This window comes from Lytechinus variegatus, chromosome 10 (genome assembly GCF_018143015.1).
Source record: "Lytechinus variegatus isolate NC3 chromosome 10, Lvar_3.0, whole genome shotgun sequence".
NCBI classification, from domain to species: domain Eukaryota; kingdom Metazoa; phylum Echinodermata; class Echinoidea; order Temnopleuroida; family Toxopneustidae; genus Lytechinus; species Lytechinus variegatus.
In genome coordinates this window covers 20,348,736-20,366,407 of record NC_054749.1, presented here as the reverse complement: position 1 = coordinate 20,366,407, position 17,672 = coordinate 20,348,736, and the positions used below count along the sequence as shown (strand labels likewise).

Genomic DNA, 17,672 nt, shown 5'->3' with positions numbered 1-17,672 from the left:
ATTTTGGAGTAAAGGTCAAATTAGTTTCAAATCATAGCCAATCGTACGACTGCTATGACGTCATTACTATGGTTTATTCCAAGTATGATAGCATAGTCACAGATTTGAACATAGGTATTGGTACAATGATTTAGAACATTACACGGTAAGATATTCCAAGTCTCAATATTAGCATCAAATTCGATTACATTTTATTCTGAAATCGGGTCGCAGACCAATCGTAAGGTGTGCGGTCGCCTTAAGACATAGGCCCCCAAGTGCGGTATGATTGTTTACGCATATGTTTATCCATGACAGGGAGGGGAAGGAGAGAGGAAAGGATAGGGAAGGGGAGAGGAGAGGAGGGGAGGTATGCAGACCTGCCAACCAGTACGTTTTTGGCGTATTTAGTATGTTTTTGCAACCAAAATACGGCAGTACGTTTTTTCTTTAAAAAATATGTTTTTGTAAAAAATTAAAATGTTTATTTTTTTACAAAATTGTAATTTATTGAGAAAAATCATCTCTGTGTGTATCTATTTCATAAAACTTACACAAATATGGTTATTAGATCAATGTAATTTCAGATAACTTTTTTTCAATCATTTTGTGGAAACCAGGGTGAAATATGCACATGTTTCAATGTTTCTGTTTGTTTTTTCATCGTCAAGAGCAGTGCACATTTTAGCTTGCATGCAGCTTGAGCGCTGCGAGGAGCGAGTGCACCACACATTTTATTATGAAATACACTTTTGGGGGGATTTTTTTTTTTTTTAAATCACAGAGTACAATTTTTTATTCCCAAGACAGAACAAGATGGGATGGAGGAGGAGAGGAGAAAGAGGGAAATAAATTTAGATTTGATAGCATTTATTCCATTCATCATTAAAAACAAATACAAGGCACACACAAAGTCTACATAAATTAAATGAGAAAATTTCAGATATTACAAAGATAAAATCTGGGAAACAGTTGAAAAGAAAAGAGTGTACATGATTTATAAATGAATGAGGAGGCAACTAGAAAGGGATAGCCTTATTAGCACTGCCACCTTAACAAAATCTGGAAATTGAATATATATATATAATATTGTAAAATGCAAGATGTAATAAATACTGAATACCAGATATAAACATTGAACATAAAAGGGGAAAACACAAAATATAACACAATGACAATATATATAAAAAAAATATGAGAAAATAATGAGAGGACACTCTATTCTCTGTGCTCTGTGATTGCTCTTTTCCCATATTTCTGTTACTGATATCACTTGAAAAATCATGAGTGGGAGGTATTGTTGCCCTTAATATCTTGCCGAACCCTGGTAATGAGGACATGCTGATTGTTGTTGATATATCAGGGACCATCACTGACCTGACCTGTCACCTATCCAAGCTGCGACTAGCTACATCCCGTCTTGCTCGGAAACAGACCAACTTCTTGGCTGCTCAACAGATACTCCTAGAACAGCTGGACTTCATAGCTCCACACACAGACAATTCTCAGGTCAGTTGTTTAGAGAGTTGTTTCATTAAGAATTTATAATAATGAGAACTTTTCCATTTTTGTACATCACTTTATGGAGTAAATTGTTGTATCATATCGCTATACAGATATATCACTGATGTGGTCGTTAAATTATGGAACATTGCTCATTTAGACAATCAAAATCAATACTGTCACAATTTTTTTTGGAGGGAGGGCATTTCAGCATTTTGAATATGATGTATTGGTATGGCATGATTAAACTATCCATCGCCAAAATTTGTTGAGAATTATTTTCTTAAATTCTGTGTTCTGCGGTGTTTTAAAACTCCATTTCTGTTTGTCTATGGGCAAAGCATTGTTAAATAGCAAATCGTTTAAAGGCAATCTAAATTAGAGACTGCATTGGCATATTTGTAAACTAAATTCATGTCACAAACACTGCAAACAGGTTTGATTTTAGATATTTTGCAGATGCAGAGTTTTGTTTGAATTTTATTTTCTCATGGATATCATGTTTAGTGTGAATTGTATGTTTTTCCTATTTCCATGAAATTGGTATGTTTTCTGTGTCAAAAACTGGGTACTGTACTTTATATGCGTAGATGTATATGATTAATATAGACTAACTGAGCAAAGATAATTCGTTCAAATATTGAAGTGAATCCGCAGAGTTTGGGTTTACTTTTCCTCATGTATCTATATTTATTTAATATGATGGTTTATTCAGAACTTGGACAAGAAGTTGATGAACCTTGAGATCCATGCTAAGAAGCCTGCCCAGCCTCTCCTGACAGCACTCTCCACCCTAGACCCACAGACCTTCACATCCTTGGATGTCCTACGCACAGAGCGAGAATGTTCCAAGCTCCTTCACTCAATGGGTAACCAGATAGATTCCTGGGCACAGCTCTCCAAGACAGTTGTCCACTACGCCACCCTTGCGGCCAACTCGACCTACGTTATCCTTCCTTCAGATGCAGCGGACATGACGGACCTCTGCGCCAGGTCGCTGCTGAGCATGGTCAAGTGGATGACTGCTGACTACAGGACTGCCCTGCCGTACCTGAAGCAGTGCCATCGGCTTGACCTGGGTGATGCCCCTGAACTGAGCTGCAGCCTGGGTATACTCCTAGAGATGGAGAAACATGGAGCCTTGCAAGGGTTTGGGCTGGCTGCGTATGGTTCCAGAGAAGCAGATGTGACGAACTGTGAGCTTTATGTACATTTTGTGTATTGTTGAATTTTGTGGAATTTAATGGCCATTATTTAAACAGGTATAATGATTGAATGATTTGAATGATATGTGACTAATATTCCAGTCATCTGCCTTCCCTGGAGATTTTGGTAGAAATTGGTTGATAATGCCATCACCCTGTATATATCACATCATAATGGATCTTTACATACCTATGAGTTTAACTGAAATGATTCATAACAAGGAGACAATTTTCAAGTGAATCAATTTCCTGAACATTTGATGTGCAGGACTGTCAAAGATTGTTCCGATCATTGAGTTGAAGTAGCCCAAATTCGTTTACCAAATATTTTCAACTTGCATAACTGCAAAATGTAAATTATTTGTTATTGTTAATTATTTCATTTGTTCATCACTTATCCCTCTACCTGTATATCCAGTGATAGGACAGAGTCCAGCAGTAAGTGATACTGATGCTGTCTGTGGAAGACTTCTTCATCTTGGTATCATGCAGTCACCGAGCCTACCCAAAGCATGGTCTTCTCTTGCTTCCTGGTGCTACCGCTGGGGACGCAAGGCTGTTGACATGGCAAGGTAAAAAAAAATCCACTTAAATAGTAATTAATAATTGGCATTTATATAGTGCTTTATCAATCTACGACTGTTCAAAGTGCTTCACAATTATTAACCGGTCACTGGATTCATAGCATTTCAAGCAGCCTGTTAGGCGCACACCTGCTAAACCAACCACAATGACGGTTGTTTCCTACCAGTACCCAATTAGCACCTGGGTGAGAGTGGCAGTGTGTGGATTGACGCCTTGCCAAAGGGTGCTAGACCATAGTGGGATTCGAACACACGACCCTCTGATTACAAGGCGAGAGTCAGAACCGCTACACCACGGCACTTCCAAATGCAGTGATATAGGTTCCTTAAGGAAATCAAAGCTGAAATTTGGATTTTGAGAAAGAGAGTACAAAAGAAATTACAGATATACGAAGCATTGAGAGAATCCAGTTTCAGAAATATTCCTAATATTTAGCACATTTTATAAACCATTGTCTCTCAAGCGCGTATACAGAAAACAGCTTAAGTGGACCTTCCATTTCGTTGAATAATCGCCTCAAGTCAGAGCATTTGTTTGAAAACTAGAATATACAAACATGTGTTATTCACATCTGTTAAGTCAAATGGCCCAAGTCAAAAGGTTTTTGGGGTCCCAAAAATAAGCATTTATTTGAATAACTGAAGTAAAGCCCTACCTAAGATCAGTTATTTCAATTTTACAGTGAGGACAAAGGAGTGGCTCTTACAGAGGGTGAGAAGGCAACAGTATTGTCTGTGCTGCCAGCTGAAATAACCAATGCTGAAACAGACGAGATCTTGAGAGTTCTGAGTCAGGCTCACTGCACCATCAGCAGTGTGCAAGAAGAAGATATAGTTGAACAAGGACAGGTAAGGATGATATTAAGTTGGCTCATAAGTCATTATTTTATTACTTCTATCTAGGATATAGGGTTCTGTCTTCCATTATGAAATTTTATACAACTTTTATTCTGTAAAGCTCAAACATGTTATAGCAAAATAACACAAAATGTAAGCTTATGCAATGAAACTGAAAATGCTGATCCGAAGCAAAAAAGCAAGTACTTTATCATGTTGTATACAAACTTTGTGCTTACATGTACAGTGAATGTTACATGCAGTTACTCATGTCAGCACAAACATATTTATAGAAAGACAAATTACACATGATTTAACATACATTTTTCCGAATGTACTGTTGTTGTCTGAAGATATCAACACTGGCCTTACATACAGTATGCTGCATAAATGCATTCTCAATTGCAATGATTGAGGAATCATCAGAAAGAGGTCTGCCTGGCCACATAGAACTCGTTATCATTGCCAAAGTGAAATGTGAAAAGCACTGAAGAATTCATGCGAGGGAGAAATCTTTAAGAAGTTTATGTTACCAGCTGCCATTGCTTTTGCAAGGTAAAGTTCACAGTCTAGTAGGGATGCGAAGCCTTATCTTACACAGCCCAGGTGAGTGTTTCATAAAGGTGTTTGTAAGTTATGAGTAAATTTATGACTGCTGACCCTTTCCTAGGAACTACATCAGCGCCAGAAGAAAAGATGACCAAGGCTCCGTAACACAAAGGTTTGCGATGGATTGCAAATATGTAAGAACCGCTCTGATAGGTCCCTGGTCAGTATTTTAAACCAAATGCGCTTGTAACATTGATGTTGATTGGTCACTAATCTTTGTGTTACGGAGCCCTGTTGTTTGTAAACTCACTTGAAACTCACAAACAGCTTTACAAAAAAACCCACTGGATTGGTTTATAACCATTGTACTTGATCTTGTAGGCCCACTACCATGATGGCTCTGAGACCACAAGACTGCTGCTGATATCAGTGTGTCCCTCCCTCGCTGACATGGATAGTTCAGTGCTAGAACATCTCCTGGATGTGTGGGCTGGGGTGTGTCGAAGGATCTTCTCTCATTATCGCCTCTCCGTCTGGAGCTACTTCACATTTCTCAAGCTTAATGGAGGGGTAAGGAGTTGATTATCGTTCACATTGAATAGTTTTGAAATTCATGGCATTTGGATCCTAAATCTTGACTTTCATTCACTTAAATAAATGAGCTTTAAAAATGTTTGCTTTGTATAGTCAAAGTGCGTCTCACTTTTTTTTATTAAGTGACATTTTATTATTGCTTATATTTTGCATTTCCCTGAAATAATGATACTCTGCAAGTCTTTAAATCTGCACTTAATGCCTTCTTTAATAAAATCAATAAATTAGGACTGACCTTAAAATTATATGTACATTATAACTTCATATTATCTCGTTATGATTATGCAACTTGTATTGGAGGAAAAACGTACATGTGTGTTGGTAGAAACTAACTAAAAAATATTTCAGTCATGCTGAAAGTCAACTGCGCAAACATCTTTTTTTGAAACACCAACCTGACATCCACGTTTACGTTCTGCCCTCTAAAATAGAATGCCCTTGACAGTAGAGACACTCCCATGACGCAGCTGAACACCAGCAGCAACAATGCCAAGACGGAACTGAACCTGAACAACAGCAGCGCAGGAGGAACAGGAGGAGTGGGCGGAGGACAAGGGAATGAGACTGAGAGCATGGTAGGATTTGGTAGACAGGAAGATAACAACATCACAGCCACCCTCCGTCTGCTGAGACTGCTCGTCAAGTATGCTTCTGAACTCCGAGATGTCTTGGAGGATGGATTCGCTACCACGCCCACAGGACCTTGGAAAAGTAAGCTCTGGGGCTTGTTGCAGGAAGAGTTGCAATCAAATCTTACTATGATAATCAAATGCAATTTGATTTTCAAGCAATCAGAAGTGCATATTATGAACTTGCGATTGTTTTCGTTGAGTTCTGTGTAAATACAAGTCTTTCTGCAATAGACCCTTGGACCTTATTTGATAAACCTTGTTAGCACAGATCAATTGTCATTCTTACAGATTTTTTTAAAAGAACATTCAGATAAATTCTCTTATGTACATTATTGTGCGGTACAATAATGTATCAATTTCTTTGATGTATCCTTGATTGCCAGAAATGTCTTCTTGAAAATTGTCTGATTTTCAAGTTAAAAACTGCAGATTTTCAACATCTCCCTGATTTATACATTGATTTCTTTCATTTGTGTGCGTGTTTTTGAGAAGGACCTTCTTCCGTCCTCAGTAAATTCTCCCTAAATGGTGAATATCAAAGTTGGCAGCTCCGATAGTATTGACAATGATTACAATTGCAATATGAGACTCATGTTTATATTTTTGAATTATGAGTCATATTCTATACCACTTTTAAGTAACAAATTAAGGGGGTTTTTTAATCTAAAATGTTAAGCCAATAACTTTATTGTTCCTGCGACTGTAGGTATCATTCCTCAGCTGTTCTCTCGCCTCAACCACCCCGAGGCTTACGTTCGTCAGAGTATCTCTGATCTTCTATGTCGTATTGCTAAGGACTCGCCTCACCTGATTGTCTACCAGGCTGTGGTAGGAAGCCCTGATACTGGCACTGCTGAGGTTGAGAACCAAATAGGTGAGCCTTTTCTTTGATATGAATAATTACTGTCGTTACTTGATTTCATAGTTGTTATATAATAATAATAACAATAATACAGAGTATTTTTCATGTGCTCAAGGTGCTGAGAAAAGGAAATAAGATAAAGTACATGGAGCAGGAAATGACAAAGGATAATAGAAACACAATCATGACAATGAGAGGATTAAGAAAATTTTAAACAAATTATAAATTAATTTTTAGGGTAATTTTATATCATCTGATTGTTTGGAAGCATGAATGCATGTTATGAAAGTGAGATGGTGTTCTTTTGAATATACAGAAGTATCTACATAAGATGGTTTTCCATAAGTTTAATAGTCATCTACCGGTAAGTTGAAGTATTTTTAAAACCAGTATATGCAAAACCTGTGTTAATCACATCTTCTATGTATAATTTTGCCAAAGTCATTGAGATATCTGTGATCTTAAGAGATTTGTCCTAGGCTGTTCTCATATAAAAAGCTGTAGAGAATCATTTGTCATCACTTTCATTCATCATCTTTACCAAATTGAAGCTACATATATACAATTTATGATATCCTCCAGGGTGATAATTTTTTTTCTTGTTCATGCAGCACAGGGTTGGCGGATTTAAATCACGTTGATTTAAATCGTGATTTAAATCGCGATTTAAATCACCATGATTTTTTTTTTAAAATCATTGATTTAAATCACTTCCATTGAAACATGTACAAATCATGTACAAAGTATTTGTTCAAAGCAGTTTTAATTCTTCAAGTCAACTGAAAAACTTTGAATTAACTTTATATCAACAAAAGATCAACAAAGTCTTCATATCTACTTAAAACAAATTAAAATCAAATTAATAAAATCAGGTAATTCCTTAAAAACTACAGATGTATGTTGTCATTAGGTACTCATTTTTTGTAAATTATGTCGAGTTTTTCTTCTGAAATTTTACATTCTTTGTCAGTTATTATTAGTAAATTTCTTTCTTAACATAAAGTTTTCACATAATCCAAAGACTTTTCAGAGAGCAGTTTGTAAAAAAAGATATATAATATATAAAAGTTAATGAGAAAAGGTTTGTTGGCAGTACATAACTACTTCTGTCATGTAAAATAAAAAATGATACCTGCATGTAATCAACATATTTAACATGCCTCTTATTTCGTATTGTTACATTTATCATACATTTGATGTTTTAAATAACATAATTATAAAAATCACATTAACATAATGTAGTACAGTCATAATTTGACTGTTGAGAAAAGCTTTCTCTTATAAACCATGTAAGTCACTGCAGCCCATTTTATGTTCAGTGCCTCAAATAATGGAAGTTTTGTATCTGCATGTAATAATGGAAAGAGCTCTATAACAACGATTTGCAAAACTCAGAATAAACATTTAACACTGCATTTAAATGTTAAGATGCAGGTACTTCAGTTACAATCATTGGCAGTTGTAAGCTGTGTCTCATTTAAAATGAAATACTTCTTTTTGTAATACATATGTTGTAATTTAAGCAGTTTTGCAGTTTTTATCCTTTAAGTTAAAAGTAAGTAGATTTTTTTTTCATACTTCATGGATCAAACAGATTTTTTTGTAGAGAATATAGGAATAAAAATTGTAGATTAATGTAAAAAATCACAGTAACATAATGTAGTATAGTCACCCTTTGACTAAGCTATCTCTTATATTGTTCTCCAAAACTGAGAGTTTTGCATCTATATCTGTAGCAAGAGAAGAGCTTTTTACAAACTAAAAAGATCCTAAACATACTGTATACAGTTGTAGTCTCTCTTTAGCTATTGTAAAGCTGTGACTAATTGAAAAAAAAAATCATTGATTTGAATTATTTCTCTTACAATATACATGAATACTAGTAATTGGCAAAGGGTTTGTTGGCAGTTTTGATAAGGGATTTTTTTCTATTGGATTTTTTAAACATTTGAATGAAAAATCCCAGAGGGGAATTTTCTCTACTCACTGGGAATTCCCTATGGAATATTCCTTCATAGGCCTATGTATGATAGAATTAAGTTCAGATACATGATTCCTCAAATTTATTTTTAATTGTCCATTTTTACTGGATTTTAATTACAAAATATGTGGTTAAGAACAATATTAGGGGTAAAATGTATAACATCAATATTGATGTCATTGTAAGAGTAAGGGGGGGATAATTACCCTTTTTTTTCGAAGAAACTTTAAAAAAATCATAAAAATCTGATTTAAATAAAAAAAATCTGATTTAAATAAAAAAATTCCGATTTTTTTTTAATCAAATCGCCAAAAAAAAATCGCCAACCCTGATGCAGCATGAACTTTGTCTAAATCATAGCCATTTTTCAGCCCTAGCAAATATGAAATAGCAAACTTAACTGCATATTATTCAATGATCAACTACCTGTTTTGTTTACAGCCCAGCCGAGTTCCATCACCAACTTCCTGACCAGCCCCCAGGTCAACCCTCTCCAGGATGGCCTCCTGTCCTCCTCCCAGCAGGGCGACACTGACAGCCAGCAAGGAGAGCAGGATGTCTCTCAGGATGTTGGGGATGAGGAGGAGGAGCGGAAGCAGCACAATCACTCCATGCACCTGCTTGAGGATTGCCTGAGGGCACTGGTCTCCACGCTGTCCTTGCACGATCCCAACCTTGTGTCTCAAGTGGAGGTGCTGGTCCAGGAACTGAGGCGGATTACGTTGCTGTGGGAAGAGGTGTGGATTGGGACCCTCACACAGATACAGTCAGATGTCACCAGGTACTCCACCATCAAACCAAATTAAGATGTCAATTTTAGATCTTCGTCCATGCATTGTTTCCTTCAACTGAATCCTCTTTTTTGTATGATAGTACATGATCACTGCTGTCACAACTAAACCTTGTATTTCAAGAAAGTTGCATTTGCATGAGGGTGAAGAAACATAACTGCCATAAATCTGTATTTAATCGGTAAATCTCCACTTTCACATGACATGGTGCTTTGATTTTTAAGATAGAGAGCTGATTGGTTTTTTTTCAGAATATCATTTAATAGGTGTCATTAAAAACTATTTTACCTGGGATTTTATATTCGGAGGCTTGTTTTCCCAATGAAATATTTATCAAGGAACTATGTTCTTAACTCTGGGATAAGAAATGTTTGCCTATTGTATCCAAATATTTTTGTTTCAATTTCAAATCCAATCCAAATGTATTTGTTTTAATTTCAGACGACTGGAGAAACTTGAAGAAGAAGCCAAGAGAGTTTCCAGGAATGAAAGCCTAGAACATCGACAGAAGAGAGCTTTGATGATGAAGAAACATCAAGCCATCATGAAACCGGTAAGAAAACCAGAATAAAGAATAGCGATTGCAGTTTAGCAACTGTCAATTGTATCCATTTGGCTATGCTCTGTATATTCTGTAAGATTTAGTATTTGAGCAAATGACAACTGTGAAAGGAGTATAAAATTGATAATTTTCCGTATATTCTACTCGATTTTGTTCACGATGATGTAGATAAGCAAGTAACAACTCTGTAAAGGGTATCTATTCCCTGTGTACTCAGATTGTGTTCACTCTGGGGCACTTTAGCAATTGACCACTGTTAAAGTGACAAATTGACATTTGTTGCTTTATACCCTCTTACATTATGATCACACTTGAGAACTTAGGCCGGTGTGTCACTGTGAAATGTTATAAATTTGTTAATTATCTTTACATTCTTTCAAATTATGTTCACACTGAAGCAGTTGAGCAAGTTGCCAATTTTGAAGGGTATTAGATTTGATAATTTACTGTTTATTAGTTCAGATTGTGTCCACACTGAAGTAGTTGAGCAAGTGACCAGTGTGAAAGGGGTATAACATTTGATAAAAAATTACTGTATATTCTTTCAGATTGTGTTCACACTGGAACAGTTGAGCCAGATCACCAGGAAGCCAGCAGACACACCCAATGAGAGGGCATTCCAAGAAGCCTTCAAGGATCAGCTAGAGTGTGCCATCAAGTCTCTCAAGTATCCTGACAATCCTGAACAACCTCAACAATCATGGGCTCCATTCAAACAGGTAAATCTGTCATGTCACTTCTCATGATATCATGATGGTGAAAATTTGTTGTTATATGTGAAGCTGGTGCAGCCTCCTGTTCCCACATGCTATAACTCAGGGTTAAAACAATCGTGATGGACAATTTCTATGGTCTGTGGTCTGATCTGACATTGCTCTAAAAGATGCATAGTACAGAGCAACATCAACACTGATAAACACTCCTGGCCAATCTCTGTCCAGAGTTCACTACATGAACTACATGAGCCATTTACATTTTGAAAGCATTACACCTTTTTATTTGAAAAAGAAAGTGGAAACAAATAATGTATTCAAAGAAGTCCCACATAACAGCTCTGGAGGGTGTTTTATGGAACAAATATTCAGTAATTGTCTCTGACAAATTTGCTCGGAGCCAATGAGATTGAAGGATGTTGAAAGCTTGTAACAACAGTTTGTTTCATGAAAAGCTTCCCTGATGATAACAATCTGTCTTCTGTACCTCTATTTCTACCAGCTTGGACACATGCTTCAGCAACGTTCCAATCGCCGCTCCACCTTCTTGCTTCAGATGAGTGAGATCAGTCCTAAGCTAGCCAAGATGAAATCAACAGCCATTCCTCTACCTGGTCATGTCTGTCATACAAATCAGGTACTTGCACAATTATGTATCCTATAGGTGTTTATGGAAGTGAAGAAAGTAACAGGGCTAAGGGCTGTTCAGCAATGTTGTGTCCGAGACAGTCTTGGGTATGACAAGAGACCAAGACTGAGAATTATGATCCCAGAGACAGACCAAGACGAGGGTCCCTTATTCTGAAGTCAGGTTTAATTGAAACTCTGGTCTAAAGTTGTAGTTTAACTATGAATAGCCAAGTGTGACATTAATCTTTAACAGTACAGGTTCAGTTTATCTGCTCATTTGACTATTGAATCATTCTTTCCTGCCTGGGAAGGATGAATTAGGAAGCTGTCTTCACCGTCAAAATATTATGAAAGAGCACATTAAACATAACAAAATATACAATGTAATCAAATTTTTGATATTTTCGTCTTTCCACAGTTTTACCACAGAGTTAGACCATGATCTAAGTTCAACCCAACTCCAGAATACGGGAAATGACACCAAACTTGTTTGCTTAAAATTATATTCAACCATTGTCTCATTTGATATCAACATGTTTTCCATGCCTTCTCTAGAGTTGCCAAGTTCAATTTTCTGGGAACCTCCCACAAAATTTCAGATTTTTCAGATTGATACATCTACATGTACACTGATTACTTTTATTTACTTTATAGATTCCCCAACAGCGGTGAATATTGCAGTTGCTAGTTCTGCTACCATATTTTATATTTCATCACTCTTTCCTTTTCTCTCCAGGTTATTCATATAGAATCTTTCATAAATACAGTCAACATCCTTCCTACAAAGACCAAACCTAAGAAGCTTGTGTTCCTAGGATCTGATGGTAAGAAATACACCTACCTCTTCAAGGGTCTGGAAGACCTTCATCTGGATGAAAGGATCATGCAGTTCTTGTCCATCGTCAACTGCATGTTTGCCAGGAACAAAAGGTAAATGACAAGTTGTACTGTGTTGGGTTTGCTTTCTGGAAACTATCACAAGTAAAAAGAGTTGTGGCTAAAATTTTATCATGATTTATATGTATCGTGTTGTAGTTGGTATGCACTCCTTTCTAGTGTCATACATTTGTATCATCCTTGTCATTTCAAATCACATGCATAAATGTTTAGCTGTAACAGTACCTCAAATTGTCCACACCAACTAACCTCTTGAATCATTTAACTGTTACAAGTGTATGACAAAGCTTGTGGTGAAATTGGGTTTTTGTTTTCATTTTATTCATTTATTTACCACTGGTGGGATGGAACACCCTTTTAGCCAATGCTGTTTTTCATAGGGGTCCATAGGTGATGGTTTACTGGCTAAACTAGCACCATTCTCAACACCAATACTGAAATTAAGGTGTGTTTAGATAGACTTCACTGGATGGGAGGTATTTAGTGATGAATAATGTGATTGGTGTTCAAATAGTAGAAAATTTTGCTAGAATCTACTAGAATCAGTCGCCCAATCCCTGCCCTCAAACCCAATACCAACACGAACACTGACCTTGAAACGTGATATTTGTTCATTACAGACAAGATGCACCACTTTTCCATGCATGTCACTACTCAGTCACCCCTCTTGGACCTCGTTCTGGTCTGATATCCTGGGTTGATGGGGCTTCTGCTCTATTCAGTCTCTACAAGAGATGGCAACAGAGGGAAGCTGTAGCTGCTGCTGCTTCTAAGGTAATCTTATCTTTATTTGTAGAAATCAAATGAGGTTCTTTTTTGTTGGTTGCAGACGTGGTTAGCTCACACTTTCATGTTTAATATTTTAACTTGCCTTTTAACCCTGTTAGCTTCCAAATGTTTTGAAATGTTTGATATACAGGTTTTAGTAGTCATGCCAAATGATTCACTGACTTTCTTATTGAACTGCAGCCTAGTCGGCAGTTCAAACCTGGTACTTATGGAACCTGTTCCAAAGGAATTACAATTTGGTTTAATTTTATGGGTGCATTCTTCAAGGAATTTTAAATTGAAAAATTCAAATTGTTCAAAAAATTAATTATCAACTTTGTTCATTTATTTTGAATGCATGTTTTTTATGTCATGATAATTATGGATGTTCATGCATGCAAAAATATATACGTCTGTGAGGATTCTTAATAGATGTGAGTTGGTAGGTCAATTCATGTACCTTCCTTGTTGAAGTATGAATGTTTTATGTTTTGTTATGTGTCCAGGTTGGAGATAGTAACAACCCGCCTCCAGTGGCTAAACCCAGTGAAATCTTCTACAACAAAGTGACAAAGGCACTCAAGGAAGAGGTATGTATTCTTACAAACCTGTTTTGGAGTCCAGTATTTAACACAAACACGTAGGGACTGATCTTGTAATTGACTGTACATTTTTCATGCAATCAATCCTGAAATATGTTGTGTGACTGATTCTACGGTAAGCTTTGTGTTATGGGGCCCAGACCTCTATTGTAATGTTCATTTGGCCCATCACTGTTCGGCACACACACTCTAAGGACTCTTGGGAATGTTTGATAAATCTTTGCATACAACTCTGCATGGATTTACAATAAATTGAACAATGTAAACAAATTATATCATCACTGATGTGGTTTATTGTACACCATGTGGTGTATTATAGAAACAGTGGATAGAAGAAGAAAAATAAATGGATAGGCGAGAGAGTGGAAATTTGAGAGTAATCCTTCATGAATGTAGACCTGATAAGGACTGTAAACCAAAAGAGATTGATGAGTTGAAAACAGCTTGAGTAGTAGGATGGATGAGGAAATGCTGGCTTGAGTCGGCGAGTAGAGATGATGAGCAGAAGCAGTAGAGAGACTAGACGTTTCGGGCAGGTTGACTGTCCGTCTTCATGTTATGAATTATGAGCAGTGTTAATGATTAAATTAAAGATTAAAAAACAATTTATTTGAAGAAAGCTCTATTCAGTGTGTATTATGCATCGCAAACATGTATTAAGCCTGTATGAATTATTTGCTGGTCATGAAAAGTGTATTAACCTTTGTGTTTTATGTTTGTTTCATCAGGGTCTGTCTAGCCAAACTCCTCGGAAGGACTGGCCTCTGAGCATGATGAGAAAGGTCTTACAAGAACTGGTGACTGACACTCCAGACTATCTACTTGCAAAGTAAATAAAAAAAGGAGTATTAAAGGGAATGGGAAATGGGGGCAGAGAGAGAGGGCGGGGGAACATTGGGATGAATATTGTGATTCGTCCTCCCAGGCTTCCATTTCTAATCATGTGTAGTATTATAAGGACACTGCTGTTAAAAAGTGATTTTAAGCATCTATATAATGTAGTTTTATAGCTATTTCTTCTTGCTGGTTTGGTGAAAACAATGCAACTTTATGGTAAGAGTTAGACTTGATTTCCTTGAAAGCATGTTTGCACTATTGTATTGTGATATGACAGTGAAATAATTTGAAGTCAAATTTAGATTATCGAAAAAGAATCAATATAAATGATTGATTTAGTGAAAAGTGGACGAGTGATTCTAATTTTACCCTACCCTCCCCCTTTATTACCATAAATTGCAAATCAAATGTGACATTGATATTACAGGGAGCTGTGGTGTAGCAGCGGCAGTGCCTCTGAATGGTGGCATCTCACCCAAGCGTTTGGCCGATCTACTGCAGTAATGTCTATGATTGGTTACATCATCGGTCTGGGAGACAGGCATCTGGATAATGTATTGGTTAATTTCGTAACTGGCGAGGTAAGAAATGTTCTTTCTTTCTTTTATCGTGAGTTTTCTTTTTATTCAGATTATAGTAGGTATTTTCTATAGGTTTGTCTAGGGACACTAGATGATTTCAGTGTTGTAGAAGCAATTTGCACTACCTTGTGAGCTTACACATATAATCAAGTGGGGCATTGTGGCCTCATGGATTAATCTTCAGACTTCAAAACAAAAGATCTTAGGTTTGAATCCTAGCCATGGAGTAATTTCCTTCAGCAAGAAATTGATCCGCAACATGCTTCACTCAACCCAGGTGAGGTGAATGGGTACCTGTTACCCGGCTGGAATTTATTCCTTGAAACGCAGCGTGTGTAACAGCTGCTCTGCTAAAGCCAGGGTAATTCTACTGCATTACTGTAGAGTGCTTAAAGACTTCTGAAAGTAAGTGTTAGGTGCTATATTAGTTTTATAGGTATAATAATAAGTGATATGAATACAATTGTTATAATTATCATTATAATCCCAATCACATATAGTTCTGCACATAATGATATTCATCCAAAGATCAACTTCGTTTCAAATTTGATGCTGTTCTAATTTAAAAATTGTCTCAACACAAAAACCAAAAGTTCAACATTAACTTGAAGTCACCCTTTGTTGCTTTACATTTGGTCTTTGATGAGTGTATACCACCAAATAAAGCTTAATTCTTACAGTGTATTAAGGGATTCTGATTGAAGATTTCCCAAATCTTGAAACCATACTCATTTTTAAAATTTCTTTAGCAAGTCACTTCTAAGAGGATATGTTACCATGTTACTGTGACGTAATCTGTACTTTTTGTGACAGGAGTGTATTTGTGAACAAACAGTCATGTATTTGCTTTTTCATGTACCTCCATTCCAGGTTGTTCATATTGACTATAATGTGTGCTTTGAGAAAGGGAAGAATCTCAGAGTTCCAGAGAGGGTTCCTTTCAGGATGACTCAGAATGTCCAAGCTGCATTGGGAATCACTGGAGTTGAGGTAAAAAAAAATCCCCAAACTTGGTGAAAATCACTTTTGCAACCTACTCCAAAACCACAATGAGTCTATCATATTGAATTCTGAAGTTGTCTTTAAACGATTTTGATCAGTCAGAGATTTAAAAATGATGCCTAACTTGTTGAAACTGATCACCTAAAACACAGTTTACTTTCTGGCCCAACGTAGAAGAATTTCAGGTAGAGATTAAAAAGGCAAATAGGGTTTGAAGTTTGAGGTCCTTTTTAGCTTTAAATCTGCAGTGTGCAAGATGTGTTGAAACTCACATCAGTTTTAAAAATAGTCATCAAGATAAAAAATGTACAGCTTGTGTTTGCTTTGAATTTAATGGCTTCATTTTCAACCAGTGGCGTAGCTAGGATTTTTTTCCCGGGGGGGCACTGGGGGGTCCTTGCTTTTTCAGGGGGGGCACCGGCCATTTTTCCGGTGTGTATGTGTCACAAGGGTGGATCCGACTTTCGCCAATAGGGGGCGGGGCCCGAATCTATATTCCTATATTTCCCCGATCAGTCACTTCTTACTTTTATTCTTATAAAACAACATAAACATGAAATAATCTCATAAGCCTTATGAAAAGTGCGAGCGCAAAGCGCGAGCGATTTTTTTTTTTTCTTTCATGTATTTTTTCCTGAAAATTTAATTTTCTGGGCAATGTTATGTGTGATCCTGAACAAGATTCGTATGTAACTAGATGGTTACTGCGAACGCCAATATATTTCAATAATGCGAGCGCGAAGCGCGAGCAAATTTTTTTGACATTCCGACCTAGAAATTGGTCATTCTAATTTTTGTATTAATAAATGGAATAGGTATGTAACTAAACAATTGATGCGAGCGCGAAGCGCGAGAGGAAGAAAATTGAGATTTTAGACCGAAAATTATCATTAATAATGCGATCGTTAATAATGAGTAGATGTGAAACTGGATCATTTAAGTACATTTTAAATAAAGAACATGCAGGCTATCGCGCATGTTTTAGATTTAGATCTAAAATCAATCTGGGCATTCTGAATACATTTGTTTAATGGAACATTATGGAATACACGTAGACAATATGAACTTGGCAAATTAAACAATATAACCACGCAGGGTGAGCTGATATGTAGACCATAAAACAGACATTTAACAGACCACTTAAATTTGTAAATGAAAAAAGTAATGAAAGCTCGATGTCCGAGCTAAAATATGTTTTGTATATTGACTTCAAAACTTGTTCATATCAGCCTATTGAACAAGATATGAATCTCATCGAACAGGCAATTCTGGCGCGAAGCGTAAGCAAAAATTTTATACGGTAACATGAAAGATTTGTTTTTTAATTGCAAGTCTTCCTCTTATTTTCCTCTTCTTTTTTTCTTCTGTCTTCTTCTTTTCCTTTTTCTTTTCTTCTTTCTTCCTTTTTCTTTCTTTTTTTTTTGCTCTGCCAATTTTTTCTGGGGGGGGCATGTGCCCCCCCAGGCCCCCCCCCCCCCCCCGTAGCTACGCCACTGTTTTCAACAGAAGGTAAAGGAGGAATTACTCTTTCAGTTAGATTAATTATATACATTTAATTTGTAA

At 36.5% G+C, this 17,672-nt stretch overlaps 1 protein-coding gene across 1 annotated transcript in view; it reads left to right on the top strand.

Moving 5' to 3' along the window:
• The window catches only part of LOC121423345 (serine/threonine-protein kinase SMG1-like), a 104,289-nt gene that overhangs the window by 57,210 nt on the left and 29,407 nt on the right, over positions 1-17,672 (top strand). The window contains exons 33-49 of the mRNA XM_041618699.1: positions 1,343-1,488; positions 2,198-2,678; positions 3,106-3,259; positions 3,955-4,120; positions 5,039-5,227; positions 5,683-5,962; positions 6,590-6,757; positions 9,168-9,507; positions 9,959-10,070; positions 10,628-10,798; positions 11,295-11,429; positions 12,159-12,352; positions 12,940-13,093; positions 13,594-13,677; positions 14,418-14,518; positions 14,954-15,107; positions 15,978-16,097. Coding sequence (XP_041474633.1) covers positions 1,343-1,488; positions 2,198-2,678; positions 3,106-3,259; positions 3,955-4,120; positions 5,039-5,227; positions 5,683-5,962; positions 6,590-6,757; positions 9,168-9,507; positions 9,959-10,070; positions 10,628-10,798; positions 11,295-11,429; positions 12,159-12,352; positions 12,940-13,093; positions 13,594-13,677; positions 14,418-14,518; positions 14,954-15,107; positions 15,978-16,097 — 3,149 coding nt within the window. The remainder of the gene's footprint in view (positions 1-1,342; positions 1,489-2,197; positions 2,679-3,105; positions 3,260-3,954; positions 4,121-5,038; positions 5,228-5,682; positions 5,963-6,589; positions 6,758-9,167; positions 9,508-9,958; positions 10,071-10,627; positions 10,799-11,294; positions 11,430-12,158; positions 12,353-12,939; positions 13,094-13,593; positions 13,678-14,417; positions 14,519-14,953; positions 15,108-15,977; positions 16,098-17,672) is intronic.